Source organism: Nyctibius grandis, chromosome 2, assembly GCF_013368605.1.
Source record: "Nyctibius grandis isolate bNycGra1 chromosome 2, bNycGra1.pri, whole genome shotgun sequence".
Taxonomy (NCBI): Eukaryota; Metazoa; Chordata; class Aves; order Nyctibiiformes; family Nyctibiidae; genus Nyctibius; species Nyctibius grandis.
Window position 1 is genome coordinate 122,881,570 of NC_090659.1, and position 15,649 is coordinate 122,897,218.

Below are 15,649 nucleotides of genomic sequence, written 5' to 3' on the forward strand. Positions count from 1 at the left end.
ACTTGAAATTACATTAAGTATGTGGAAAGCATTCCCCTTGTCCTTGTGTAATTTCCCTGCATGGCAACTTGTTCTGTTGACAGTAATTCCTTATGTGTCTGTGTCATGGCCCGGTTTGCTTTAGCACTGACAAGCATAAAACCCCATTGCTGAAGTGATGCTATAACAATATTGCCGTGTGTGCAGGTAACATGGTAGAAATGGATGATACAAGTAAAGGACACTTCTTCCATTTCCTGTTGAGCATGTTTGAGAGTAAGAAATCCTTTTGTTTTGTAGGTCATAGGAGGCTCTTTCTTATGGTGTTCAAGGGAACTCTGATCCCAGTGGATTAATTTTGCTCATACAAAGAGTCGTGTTACCAAATATGCTAGCTTGATTGCTCACATTGAGAGATTTCATTAGAGGAACCCCAGTTAATTCCCAAGCAGGAAATTGATGCAGAAGCTTGCATTCATCATCCTAATTCAACGAACTTAGTGCATCCAGGCAAAAGAGTAGAACAGAAAGTTGATTGTATAACTGCAGGAATCCTGAAACCCAGCAGAATGGTTGAATTGATTTACTGTAATTTCTTAAAGGAAAAAACACCCTGACAACAGCCACAATGCAAGATTCCTATGATGGGTTCTCCAGAATATTCCAAATTTGCCCCCAGTTAGAAACGTTGCAAGAATTCAACTTTCTTCTATTCTGGCCCAAACCACATCCAGGGAGCATGGTGGGTTTTAGGAGCGTTGAGATTAAAGGTGAAATAAACCCTCTTACTGTGGGCTCTGAAAGGCCAAATTACAACTCAGCTCTGTGGTAGGATACTCTATAGGATTGACTCACAGGTAGCATTACAGAAAATCTCCTGGGTTTAATAAACAACTTCAGAAATTTCCCAGGGCCATAACAGCCCGGCCTCAAATTTGATACGGTTGATGATATGGCCTCAGGTGCTGTGCATCCCACCTCAGAGATGCAAAGAGAGACTTCACTTTGCCTATATGGGCCTTGCACTGAGACTGTATCTGGTATGTGAATCTCTCTGTATGATATTTTACTAGCAACAAGCCATAATTCTTTGATTCATGTTAGGGTTGTTTAGAAAAATAATGACAGAGAGGGCTTCCCTGTGTGGTGGAGTTGGGATGTTCATCATCCTTGTACAGCCTGGACGCAAGAGCAAAGCCATCCCTTAGAGTTCAGTTGCTGCACCTGAATACTGAGGGACCAGCAGTTAGCTCTCCAAACACACAACAGTCTACCCAGTAGGATTTTCAAAGCACCTCAGTGCCTAATTCCTGTTGATCTCTGCAAAAGCTACATGCTTAACATTCTGAAAATCTGGTCCTGGCACGCACTGGTGATGTATGCGATAACAAGTGCCTAGACAGACAGACAGACAGCCTGTCCCACATGGGCTTCTGCCTATGGCGCCCTCGGGCTGTTTTTTGTTTTACTTAGAAAACTCTGATTTTTGAGGAATCTGCCCCTTTAAGTTTGCGTTTCATCAGCCTTCTTGCATAAATAATCACACGTTCTGAATAGTCGGGATTGTAATCAGTCCCTCTCGGTTTCTGCTGGAGCAGCTGGAATCCAGGCAAGGCACATTACAGGTGGATCCTGGTCCCTTTTTCCCCAGCTTTCTAACACATTATTTGCACCATTTAAATCCGTAAAGCAGCTTGGTCCATGTGCAGCCCAACACAAAATAAGCCCACCCGTGTCTGGTGAAGGTTCTTGCTACCCTCAGCCCAACAGAGCAGATAGTCATCTCTCTGCAGCACTCAGGCATACCCTCAGCAGAAGCTGAGCTATGTTTGACCCTCTGACAGCCATCCTGCCTGGCTGAGATGGGTACCTTTGGGCAAGGGAAGGCCATGGTTACAGCAGTCAGGGGAAAATATGTGCATGCTGCTTTGTTCCGACATGATTTTTCATCAAGCTGGAGGTAATCTGGCCTTAAGTAGTTTGGCAGCATATTTGACAGTAAATATTAAGCACAGGTGAACTTCAAAGACAGTCTTTTTCCCTGCCCCAGTGGCATAAACTTGTGCTGTCACTGGTTCAGCAATGAACAGCTACTTTCTCCTCTCCTTCAAATTTATGTGGTCTCAGTTTAACTCCAGTGATTTCACTGAGCTCTGTCCACTTCAGCCCTCAGGGAAGATAACAGGAAAAAAGAATATTTAGGAAATGAAGAAGGAGAGTGTGGTGGGGAAGAAGTCCTTGCCCAAGGACCTCCTCTCAGCATCTCTCATGTCTCTTTTCCCTCTCTATGAGCCAAACGAAATGCTCATGTGATCTTTCCCAAGGATCTACATTTGTTTCTGACAAAACAAACCAAGTTAGCTCAGGCTGGTGAAATGAGAGAGCTTTCAGGCTGAAAAATGCTCACATGAGCTCCCCTCATAGCAGATCTGAAGGGACAGTGGTTGCCTGGAGGAGGGTGGTGACATGGAGCTGAGTGCGGTGCCTTTGGGTGCAGAGGACACCCTAGAAAAGTAGCTTTTCTTCTCAGCCCCTACATAGTTCCTCAGCGTGTCCGTCATGCCCACAGGGTTTACAAAGGAGTGTCTGCAGATAATAAGATGATATTTTAATGCCAGAAGGATAACATGGGAACGAAACTATACAGGTTTAGAGAAGAAAGATTCGTGCTACCATGGAATATTCCCATAGAAGGCCTCCATTGTTTTTCAAATTGCAAGAAAACATTGACACAAAACTGACATATGGTTGGCATTGGCAACTGCTTCCACTGCCATCATCTGCACAATGGCTGCTGCCCGAGTTTACAGGTTGGGCTGCTCTGGATGTCAAATCCAAGGCAAACGTTCCCAGGCTTCAGCCACCATCCAAGCAGATGGTGATGCCGTGCTTCCCGCATCGCTACCACTACACTGGGGTGATTAATTAATCTCATTGCCAAGCCTCATAACTGCCCCACACTAGGTTAGCTCTGATCCTCCCAGCCCTCTCCACTTACTTACAATAGTCCTTCGACAGATCAGTTAGATTCACAGGATAGATAAAGTAATTCCTGCAAGGTCTGTGACCTCCCACGCTGGTGGGCTGCATGAACGAACCTGAAACAAAAACCACTTCAAAAGAGTGCCAGGACACAACTGAGAGAGAGATTGCAGGGAGCGGACAAGAGAACAAGTGAAATAACGTTTAAGCAGGTAATGAAAGAGAGCAAAGTGAGACTCGGAGCCTTATTTATTAATAAAGACCAACTGCTGTTAGGACAGAGAGTGCCGCCTGCTGGCATGCACAGGGCTCTCCAGGGCAGGACTCCTGGTTTCTACTTGTGTCTTTGCCACCAACTTTCTGTTTGACCCCAGAAAATCAATTAGAAGGTGGTTTTCCCAACTAATGTTCTGTGGGAATTGGGCACATGACTGTTCCCACTACACCTATAACTTACTTTTTTTTTTCTTTAGCCCTCCTTGGAATTAGTATATTAATACTTACCTATCTGGTAGAGCTGCTATGAGGTTAATTTAATATTTGTAAAGTAATTTGTTCTGGGGCTAGAGGATGCTGTATAAATGCAATGTATTAACATTAAGAAGATCCAGGGAAAAGTCTCTCCCAGTCTGGTAAGGTCACAGAACTGTGCCTCTTTGCGTGGAAAAATGTAAGGGAATCAGGTGAGGTGGAGCACTTTCAAATGACTCTGTTTTTCCTGATGAAAAGAAAAATAGTCAGTAAAACAGAGGCAGACTGTTGCAAATGAGCAGAACATTACAATATTCTGCCATATATATATATTTATACATATATATACCTATATATATAAACACATAAATATATATATGACTTTCCTGTTTCTCTTCCTGATCTTAATGAGCAAAGATGACTGAATGCCTAAACACAGCCTTCTTGAGCTCTTTGACTGAGGAGGGCTGTGCTCCACCCTTCTTCCTTTCTTCTCTCCTCATAATCAAGGTTTTTCTTTTCATATCACAGCGAACTCTCCTTTGCCTTTCTAGCACCTGCACAGTCTCGTAGTAAGCCGCAATGCACTTATTCAATCCTACCTTAAATGTCCTGTCTTTTATCTCCCAAGCTCACTATCTGGATAAGGTAGTGAAAGGTATGCTCTTCCTTCCTATTTTTCCTATTGTCTTTGTGTTTCTTTTAAAAAAATGCACCATGAACATGCTGTGTTGAGGTTGCATCTCTTCCTCATTGCCACCAAAGTGCTCCCTAATGTCTGGAAGGGTGAACTTTCCAGTCATTTAGGTAGGAAATCCTTCCGTAAGTGCTGTGACCCTGTGTTAACATCATATCAGTGTTCCTATCCGTCCCCTTGTCCCTGCCCTCCCCTCCAGATCATCTCTCATCCTCACCCCTCCTACCAGGTAAGGCAAGTCAGGAGGAAACAAAAGTGTCTCTGACTACAGCAGGAGCCCTGTACAGTGATGTGTTTTAATTAAATGTCTATGATCCATTTTGTAACAAGCAGGTGAGTGCACTTTCTGTGTGGAGTCTTCATGTTTTTGATCCATGACCACGAAGTCTTACATGGGAACTTTGAGTAATGATATATCATTATTTTTTTTCTTAATGCAAAAATATTATGACCTCAAAACCTCTGGTTGTATAAATCCAGAAAATCTATTTAAATTAGTGATGTTGCATTGATGTACACTACAACAAAATCCAACCCTATATTCCTATTTGTAAATGTAAAGGAAGTCTAGGACCCAGGTCTTTCTTCAACAAAGAAGAAAAGGAATTGAACTGTTACAGAACAGAGGTAATCTGCTATCTTAAAAAAATCTCCGTGGTTTATTAATCAGAGCAATGAGCTAAATTAATTTAGGACCTTTAAACAGAAATAGACAGTTCCACAATGCACTTAGCTTTCTAAAAATATTGAAATAGCACATATCTAGTTAAATACAACAATCTAACAATAAATATGATTGAGTTGGACACAAATATCTTTCTACACGGCTGATTTGACACTAACAGCAACACAGTGGTGACACCACACAGCATCATATGTTTGCTGGTTAAACAAACCAAAAAATGAGGTTGAGCAAATCAGTTTCTTCCATAGCATTACCCTCCTTTTCAGGTTGTGAGCAATCAGAAATAGCAGCCGTGAGAGGCTGATGAAGAAGGACAGATATGCCAAAATATTTGTCCGGTGAACAGTTAAAATGAAGTCTCTGCCCTATAGGGCTCTTGTGGTGTAACAAGAAATGTGGTTGCCCTACTGACTTCACTTCTCTGATGAATTCACAATCTAATGTTTATCTTTGGTTTCCGTTAAGGCTTAAAGTAAGTTCAGGTACAATCACAAACAGGCAAAAGTCTTTGAACAGACAAACAAATATTAATAATAAGGAAGTGTCCACAGTTTAAACAAGGAGACTTTTGTCTTTAGTGTAATGCAATAAGTGGTAGTTATCCTTGGACCCCTGCTTGTAGATCAGTGTATTGTTCAGTGGTAGTTTTCTTTCATTGCTTAGCATCACTAAAGCATGCTTGACTTTATTTAAATTAGGAGAAAAAAGTATATTCTCCTTCTTAAATCAAGGAAAGAGGGTCACTTGTTGTGCCCTATAGTGGTGGCATCCTTAGAGGAAGATATGGGCCATCACTAGGGAGTGCAATCACAACCTCTTGTTAATGTTCCACATTCTCAGTGTTTTGCATTTCAAAACCCCAGGAATCCTCCTTTTCATCTCAACTTGGTTTGGAGGAGGTTGGATCAAAAGGTAGCAGATAAGCACCAATGAGAGAGAAAAAATAAGAATCAGCCTGCAGAGCCTGTGTCCAGGGACCTTCAGTACTGATTTGTCCATTCAGTGGCCCAATTTTTTTTATTAAGTCTCTGTAGCTGTCAGTATTCCTCTGGGTAGCCTTTTGACTCGCCTTTATGCCCAAGAATAAAGACACATTATATTTAATGAGTATTTCAGTGGGTAACAGGTTAAGCAACCTATGAAGAATAAAAGATTGTTTCTCACCATGCATGGCCTCTTTTGGAAAGATTAGCAATAGCTGAAACATTAAAACTACATGTTTTTTACTTGGCTAACTGCATGGTGTGCATTTTTCAAAACTAAATTACTCATGCCCTTTTGGCTTTCTTAATTATTAACATCTTTCTGGTTGAAATCCCTTCCCAGCAATCTTGTGTTGTCAAGAGTGAGCCTGATTTACTGCTGAATCTTTCCTACAGCTTTACAATAAACCAGTTAGAGAAGATGCAGAATTGTTTCTAAATTGGAGGGCAAGTTTCAAGAGCAAACGTCAGCATGATTAAACCAAGAATCTCTAACTAGAATTGGAGTGGAGTCTTCTAGACTAAGGCCTAATTAACACTGGTAATGCTTAAAATGAAAAGAGGTGCCTACTATTAAAGAGGTGCTGATTCTCCATCCAGAATACCATTGGAGCTGACGGTATGTCAGCATAATTAATTTCTATTGTTGTTTATCAGTTCTCACTCTTAAAAAATAACCAGATTAAGCCTGTAGTGGAGCATATAAACAGCTAGTCTGAAATGTAAAGATGCTGAGCAACATTTGAACTCGGGGATGGCTGCAGGGTGACTTATTTGGGCTGCTCCTGAAGTCTGAAAAGCAGTGAGAACCCAAGATCTGAGCACAGCCAGTTCCCACATTTGTACAGCTACAAGCAACAGGAGCTCGGGCAAGTAACATTTTAATCTTCATTTTACAAGATCCATCTGATTAAGGGTTTCTAGATACCCAGCATCACAAAATATCATGGTGGTAGTTTAAAAGTTGAGTGTTTTTTGGGACACTTTACCAGATTCTAATAACCTGTAGAGATCAGCTGATGCTTTGCTCCTCCCCTTCAGTCCTACAGAACTGAAGGGCTGTTCTACAACCGTTCTACAGAGAACGGTTGTTCTCTCAAGCTTCAGGTGTTTGCATCCTCAAATGTTGCGTTCAGCCATGTCCTACTCGTTTCAGAGCTCAGCCACTGTCTGTTGGCACTTGCTAGAACATCCATCAGTGCTTTCCTGCTGACAATGGAGGAAAGGTAATAGCCTTACGTCCAATTTCAAGTGGCAATGAGGCTTGGCTTGAAGTAAATGCCCATTGAACGTTGTTTATAATTGGACTAATTAAGAGAAGGCCTTAACTGTACAGATCATTAAGAGCAGATTATTTTACCAACAATCTTAAAATGCCAGGATAATTTCTTACTCTGGTGACAGTCTCCTTTAACTCTGATACTCTTTTCTTGTCTAGTTTAAAATTAATCCACTTTTTATATTGCTTCCCTGGTCTGTACTGTCTCTTGTATGGCAGACCTGACATCTTTGTGAATGGCCCAAAGTATCATCATCTTTCAGCAGCGTTTTCATGCGCTTCAGTTGGAAACTCACCTACAGGGTTCCCCCTCCACCGCCTCAAAAAGCCCTATTCATATATTTAATTCTTTTAGTCCCCCAAACACAGCTGACAAACACAAACAAGAATACTGGATCGTTAGTGACTCCAGCTATGAGAAATCAGAGCTGCAAGATTATGGTGGTGTAAATCTGTGAGGCTTAAGCCACCCCGCTGTGTTGATATTCAGAAGCACTTTGGAGACAAGATGATCTTTTTGCTTTATTCCCCAGCATGGGGGAAAGGAGAGGATAAAGTTTATTTGTATTGTCTTTTTGTCAAGTGCTTTGAAGTGCACTGTTTGTGGAAGGGGGAATATTGTATGTTCCTATCTTTGTAGTGTTAGTGATGGTAAAGTCTTTATACAGTGAACCAGTTTAGAAATGGTAGCACTTATAGGTCCATTCTTCTAGATATAGTGGCCTACACGTCCATGTTATCTTCTAACTTTCTGAAGGTACGAGTCCTCTGACAGTTGCTGTTTAATTGTGTAGTTTTCTATTAATGGTTTCCTTTCTCATTACTTCTGAAAACTGTCTGCTCTCCTACCAAACCCATGACACAGAAGAGGTACAGTTTAATCCTCACAGCACTGATACTTTGCTGTACCTTGTAATGTAATGGTTAATATCCAAAAACTTTTATGTTCATGGCTCTGTGGAGAAGAGGTTATTTCTTTAGGAAACAGTTCTCTGACTCCTTAGAAGACATTTATCTCATAAGGAACCAGAGATGGTTCTGTCCTTGGTGAGAAGGGATAAACTTGCTTTCTAGACTTGAAAGATGCCAAGACAGTGGAGTATGACACTACAGGTGGGAGTTACCCCACTTTGGATAGCTACAGAGTAGATGTTTCTATCTTATCTAGTAACGCTGGATTCCCTTAATAGTCAAGAAGAGGAAGAGACACTTTGGAAAGGTGTAATCTTGTGAGATTCTCTCTCTCTTCTGTCTTTCCTCTCCTGACTGATGCTTTTCCCCTGTCTGATTTCTGAGATGCTTGACTCAGTTTCTCTGGGTCCAGGTCATTAAGGTTCAAAGGAAATCATGAAAATCCATTCAGATAATCTCAAACCCATTTCATATAGACAAAGAATTGTACACAAAATTCAAAGACATCATAGGGCTTTGAGAGAGTCACAAGATTCTCTTTGAGAAAGAGATCTCCTCAGTCCAGTCTTCTGCTGTCAAGGGCAACCACATTGTGTAAAACTTTATATAAATTTACCAAGCTCTATGGATAGATCTGTGAGGCTTCTCCTCCTTAATACTCCTACTGGGAGGCTATTCCAAAACTTTATTCCTTTGATCCTGGATTTTTTTTTTTTTTAATTTATAATTTCTAGCCAGAATTTATTCATGCTTGGTTTATGTCCATTTGTTCTTATGCCAGCATTATTCTCTGTAGCTTAAATAGCTGTTTTCCCTTCTCACTGTTTATCTGTTTCATGAATTTGTGGAAAACAATCATAGTCTTTTCAGCCTTTGCTGTGCTAGAGTAGACAAATAAAGCTCATCTCATTTCCTCAGATGCAGGAGGTGCTCCCATCCTAATTATATCAGCCATTTTCTGCCACTTGAAGTTCCTCCTTTCCTGAGCCTGGGCGAGTAGAGCACATACAGTTCCACAGGAGCTCCTAATTTTTACAGTTACAGTAGTTTTTCCTTAGACCTGCTGGATACTCCTCACACGAGTCATATGAAGATCATTTGCTCTTTTCAGTCTCAGAACAAGTGATCAGTCACTACAGTATCTTTTCTGTCTAATAATGTTACATCTTTGCTTTTGAGATCTTTTTCCCAAAGATTATGAAATGCAAAGTATAATTAAACAGAAACAATAAAATGAAATCCCTCTTCTCCCTCTGAATTTTCATCATGTGAAACCTCACAGCCCTAACTTAAACTGTTTCTAGGATTCGGACCTATTCCTACATGGTTTGTAAACAAACCCAGGAGACTTTTTGTCTTTAGCTCCCAGAAAAAACTTCTAAAACCTGTCTTCTTCCCACTGCAGAAAATAAGTCTGCTCTAGGAATAAACACTACTTGTTGGGTTAAAAATTTAGTGGTATCCCACCCTTCTTCTCTTATCCTTCTACAGTGGTGTCTTCAGCTTCTTATCACCCAGCTCCTTTTGGTTCTCACTGCACTCCTGTCCAGGTCAACACCACAGCACCTTTGCGAGAAGTTTCCTGCTCAGTCTCTGCAACTGCAGGATAGAAAAGAACCTTTTAGGATGGGTTATAAAGAGTCCAAGCAGTAAAAACGTGAAGTGTGCTCAATGGTGATGCACCAGCCAAGCTCTAATTGAGCCATGCCAAATACTCATAAAGAGATTTCTTCAGAGATTTTTCATGTAGACAAATTTAGGCAGATATAAAGAGAGGAAAACAGTTATATCTCTACTGTCAAGATGGTCCCATCCAAACTGAGTTTATCTACTCCAAAGTGGGATTACTAGCTAAGTAATTTTAGCAGGTTATTTTTAACAAGTAATAACTTCCTCTTCTCTCATTCTCCACAACAGCTGAATGCTTTCAGCTTGTACTGAAAGTACAGGGAAGAAACACGTAAATTAGCTCTAGCATGGAAAAAAAATCAGATTAAATGGTTAATAGTTTGGCACTGTTGTAAGTAACTGAAGGCAGGATATTAAAATGGAGAATTTCAAGTAGCCTTGCCTATAAATAGCTCTTCCGTGGTATATAAATACTAATATAGTGTATAAATACTAATATAGTGTATAAATACCAAAATACGCACACACACAAGCATGCTTACACATACACACACACGTTACATGCCCCCACTCCCTAATATACATTTTAAAAGACTGAAATACAACTATGTTTGTAAATTAAAAATTTATTTAAGATCCTTTTAAAGAACTTTTCCTTACCACCTTTGTTCCTTTTTCCATTTGGTCCCTGTAAATCTGTCACTTGTTAGAAAAACAATCCTAGAAAAGATGTTAAGTTCACCATGAAACAATTCTTTTGTTAAAAGGCATTTCTGAACTCCATTTCCCCAGTGCAGGACCCATGATGACGTGGTGTGCTCTACATGCTGTCTGAGCACTTCTTGGGCAGACCCTCACGCTTCATGCGGTCAGCCAGGTGTTGCAATGACGCACACCTTTCAGTACTCTTTGCCATCGTGTTGTAACCCTTTAGGACAGGAAAAGTCTGTGGCATTTGCACAGTTTCACACATAAACCTCTCTTGCAAAGCTGAGGGCCTGAAGAAACTCAAACTATGTGGCAGGATTGCACAACACACTTATAAATAGAGAGGACCTTAAAACAGGGCTCAGGAAGACTGAATTGTGTTCCTGGTGTAATCAGTCCTGCTGAGTGACCTTGACAGTCACTTCAGTCCCTTGTACTTTAGTTTCCTAAGCTGTAAAATGTGACTTACCTCTCTGACTGCTTCTTGGTAAAGATTTTTGAGCTCTGCAGGTAAAAAGCCCCCAGAACTGTAGAAGATAAGCAGCCTCCCTCACACTGCTGCTTACTGTGGAAATTACTCTGCTATTTTCTTGAGGGGGGAAAAAAAGGGTGGAAATCTCAGCAAGAGGTCATCAGATGAGAAAAGCAAACCCTAGTGAGCAGGGTGGGAGCTTGATGTTAATCCTCCCTAAGTTTTATCGCCTATAAAAGAAACACCTGCCTCTGTGCTGGGCTCGCTCTCTAGTCGGTGGGGAGAAATGGGGTGTTCCCAGAGCGTGCTTCAGCTCATCAGTATGGGCATCGAACACATACAGGGAGATTTATGCCATGGGACAGTCTGTTTCTCTGCTGACTACAGAGAGAGTTGAAAGTATCTCCATTATAGATGAATTGTAACCAGATGAGGTGAATCCCACCCAAAATTACTACAGTAGAGAAAGTGTGTGTTCTCCAAATATTTTCTAACATAGGAAGTGTCTTCCCTTTCCAGACAACTTTGGCTGCGTAAAAGTCTGAGGTCTCGGTATTGCTGAAAGCCAGCTGCTTTATCCCGCTGTGTGTTGGGAACTTTAACCCCACATGCAGTTTAGGTAACCCCAAATCTTGGTCTTACAAAGCAAATGCTCTGAGAGACTCAGAGGGCAGGGTGGGTTTTGCAACCAATGAAGCTGGAAAATCTCATTGCCTCCCTGAAGCTCACCATTCCCTCAATTCAGTTAGTGAGGCTGTGCTGTGAGGACCTCCTGGGAGACAGCAGCCCACTGAGTGGTCACCACCATTCCAATACCAAACTGGGACAGTTCGCTTGGGTGGGAAGGCACCAAGTGAAAGTGAAGAAATAAACTGAAGTCAAAGAGAAAAAGCTGTTTAATTAGCCTCTTTCAAGGATGAGTTGCTTTGTCTTTCCAGTGCATTTGAACGTGTGGTTGTTTGCCTTGCAGAGGGATGCCCTGGCTTGTGTAACGGCAATGGCAGATGCACTCTGGACATGAACGGCTGGCACTGTGTCTGCCAGCTGGGCTGGAGAGGAGCGGGCTGCGATACTTCCATGGAGACGGCATGTGGCGATGGGAAAGACAACGACGGAGGTAGGACACGAGCACATGTGATATGTCAGGCTTCGCAGAGCCTGTAAACCTTGCACAGTGAACAGTCAGCTGGGCTTGATTCTGCAGGGCAGATTGTTTTTTGACAGCTGGTGGAGAACAGACAGGGAAGTCTGCCAGGCTGACTCAGCCAGAGTGGATTTGAATTCAAATGAGATGGATTTGGGCTTGGGGTGCCAGGGCTGAAGAGGGAGGTTTGTTTATCCTCAAATCAAGTCCATATACCAGAGAGCAGGCAGAGTCTATGCTCTTGTCCTGTCACTCCACCCCAGCTGGGTGGCTCAGCAGTGACACAGTGGGACCACCTCAGACAGCAGACGTCCCTGACTGTTCGAACTTTGGCCTCGCTGCCTGAGCTTTTCATCAAGGCTCTCTGGTAGGTCACTCCTGACTTGGGATGGATGTTTTGCAGAAACTTAGTGACTGATCCCCATGCCCACAAGCCATCCAATCCCTCTCGAACCATGTTTTATTGATTACAATTCCATATGAAATGATGTCAGGCATGTGAATAATAGCCCTGCGTAATGCAAACTTAATATTCAGAGTTATCTCATTACAAAGGAAACCCTGATGCAGTGTGAAGGTTTGAATTAGAGGGCAGGAGATGAGATATTAAATTTAAGGCATAAGGGAGACTGCATAATTTGTTTTGTTGTCACTCAGCAAAAGGCTTTGTAAACCACAAGTCTGGGCCAGGACCCAGACTGTGAAGTGGAGACTGCATTTTGCAAGCCTCTGTTTTATCATATTCACAAGAATAGTATAGTTAAAAAAAATATAAAAATAGCCATGCCAAGACTGTGATTATCTGCTTCACAGCATTTGGGATTCTGATTGAATATTTAAAATACTTCTGCACATCTGGCATGGCAAATAGACCAAATTATCCCTTTAGAAAAGATGGAAAAAACTGGAGAACCATACAAAGAGTACACACTATAAAACAAAAGTCGGTTTTTTTTGCCTCACATGAAACTGAATATCACTGTACTCATCTTTCCTATTTACAGCTGACACAGGGCAGCAATAAAGTTCATCACATCAGATGTGTAAAAATATGTTAAATAGAGACAAGGATAATCCCAGTTTCCATGGGAAAAATAGCTAACAAAAACCCTGTGAAGTTTTTAGAAAAAGAGAGGGGGAAGGAGGAGTAATCCAGCCTAACATACAAAGTAGATCACATATGCATGACATCAAAAAGAGCATGACCAGACTCTGAGCAGGTTGGTGGAACACCATCTCCTCATATCTCCTGGTTCAAGGTGCTAACCTTGTAACAGGGTTACCCTCACCTTGAAACAAGCTGTTTGTCACCTTGCTAGCCTGCAGGACAGCAGATGTAGACAGGAGAGACAAAAGGCATCGACTTGTTTACAAGTTAGTGCACATCAGTTGCTAGTGCACATCAGTTGCTAACTTGCATTTGGTTAACTTGTGTGGAGCAGTGATGTACACAGCTAGAGCAGAACAACTGTTAGGTTGTAACATATTGCCTCGTGACAGCTTATTCATGTGTCAGAGCCCACAAATGAGTGTTGACTTTACTCTTGGTACACTAAAAAAACCCACATGTACATAGTGTGCATTACAGTTTACAGATAATCCATGTCATACACTGTGTTGTTCCTTTGATTTTGCTACATTACTGCTAAGGACTCTCCTCAGCTGGAAAGTGGAACAGGTACACATTTACCTTCTCAAGTTGATTTTTATACATGTTTATGGATCATTTGTGCTGTATTTGTGGGCTCAAATCTAGAATTTCAACCTCTGAGATTAGGGGCATCAGCAGTGGTGAGACACTTCTACTTTGAAGCCCAAGTTCCTTGTTTAGCCCAGGGATTTGAATATGATTAGGTGGACTGGTAAAGAGAGGCTGATTCTGGACCTGTTTCCTGGTTGTTATGCTGATCCCTGTAGCAAGACAGCTGGAGACATTTGAAGAACATCTATAGAGTAATTTAGATTGGAAGGGACCTCCAGCAATTGTCTAGTTCGTCCCCCTGCTCAAAGCAGGTCAGATTACATTGGGTTGCTCAGGACTGTGTCCAGTCAACTCTTGAACACCTCCAAGGATGGAGATCCCACCTTGCTAGGAACTTGCTGCAGTATATGACCATCCTTATAGTAAATGTTTTTCTCCTAATATCTAGTCATAATTTTCTGTGTTCCAAATTAATGTCTGTCTGGTGCTTTTGTCCAGCACCACCAGAGACATCCTAGAGTACCCCAGCTGGCTTCTGGCTTCCCCTTCACAATAGCTTGGATCTCTAGTAGAGCCAATATACATTTCATGTGTGACAGCTGCCTTTGGATTTCTCAGATATCCAAAGGCAAGTCGAATGACACTGGACATCTGTGTTTAGGAAGCAGAACTGAGCCCATATTCGATGCAGCCACTTTGTCACCACAAACATTATACCTGGGGAAACTGCTGTGCTTTGAAGAGCACTGAAGTGATGTAGATCTGAACAGCCCCTTGAAAGAGCATGTAGCATTTCTATGAGCACTATGGCTCCTCCCTCTTTTGGGGTCATATCACTCTCTGAGTGATGCCTTCTCAGGACTGGAAAAAGGTGGTTTATTTGACTGTTCACTGTAAAGGATTTCAGGGCTCGTCATTGCTGAATTTGTCTTCATATGCACATGTATGTAGGCAATGGAAATGAGAGTCACTTCATGAAGCTTTGGAAGTCAAATATCTGAGCTAGTCACTGTGGGTACCATCAGTGGAGAAAATAGGTTTAGGGCATCATATCTCTGAACTATTTCAGATATCAGCTCAAAGGTGGCTACTTCTGGCTGGTGACCGCTGCCCTGCAAGTCACATTCTGCTCAGAGCAGCATCTCTTGAGGTTGAGACACCACAGTGGGGCCGTTCATGCTTTGCAGAGAGCTTCACTCTGCCTGAGCTCATCGGAAGCTGGTTCCCACACTGTGGTATCGTGTGTCTGCTAATCAAGATCCCTGCAGCCGGAAATTCCTTGGGATAATGGGAGCTGAAGTCAGAATCTTTTTCATCAGATCCCAGCCTAATCATACCCTGAGGGAGATGGGTACCAAATTACAGGGTGTGTTTGCCTTTTAAATCTGGAGGCTGTTCAGATAAACAATAACAAGCGAAGCAGAAGTCACTCAGAGAGACACTCGGTGAAATGTAAACTCAGTTCAGGTTAGGAAAAAAGTGTCTCTGAAGGCAGTCCCCTCTCCATACACAAGTGTCATTTGTCAAAGCCAGCACTTAGGTTTCACACTTAGGTCCACTTTACTTACACTTTTAAACACAAAGCCCATCAACTTGAAAGGAGTTGTATCAAGTAACTGAGAGCAGGTGAACACCCAGTATCAGTCAAGGGAAAGGGCAGTAACAGACCTTTAAAACTCTGGGTAAAAGGCTAGGATTTCACACATTTGACCTAAGAGGCCAACTGTATTACAACAAATGCTAGGTGTTTCCTTAAAACAAGCTGAGAAAAGTGGTTCTTGCCTCTCTTTGGCAGAAAAAAACCTCTCTAATTCATGGCTGCAAACACTCACTACCTGGGAGTAGTCCTGTCTCACCCCACACTGAGTGCTCTGTCATGTGCTCAAAGAATAAGAAGTTCGAAGGTTTAAAAGATCAAGGAAATGATCTTCTGTCACAAGTCCTAGAAGTAGAGTTAATGGCATTTGTCAAAGCCTTGAGAAGAGCCTGATATTCTATCGCCTAAA

The 15,649-nt window shown here is 41.9% G+C and overlaps 1 protein-coding gene across 3 annotated transcripts in view; it reads left to right on the forward strand.

Moving 5' to 3' along the window:
* Positions 1 to 15,649, forward strand: part of TENM4 (teneurin transmembrane protein 4) — a 359,290-nt gene that overhangs the window by 234,586 nt on the left and 109,055 nt on the right. For 2 of the 3 annotated variants that reach the window (XM_068395558.1, XM_068395561.1), the window contains 2 exons: positions 4,064 to 4,090; positions 11,768 to 11,914. In XM_068395558.1, coding sequence (XP_068251659.1) covers positions 4,064 to 4,090; positions 11,768 to 11,914 — 174 coding nt within the window. The remainder of the gene's footprint in view (positions 1 to 4,063; positions 4,091 to 11,767; positions 11,915 to 15,649) is intronic. The other variant, XM_068395560.1, reaches the window with a different exon arrangement.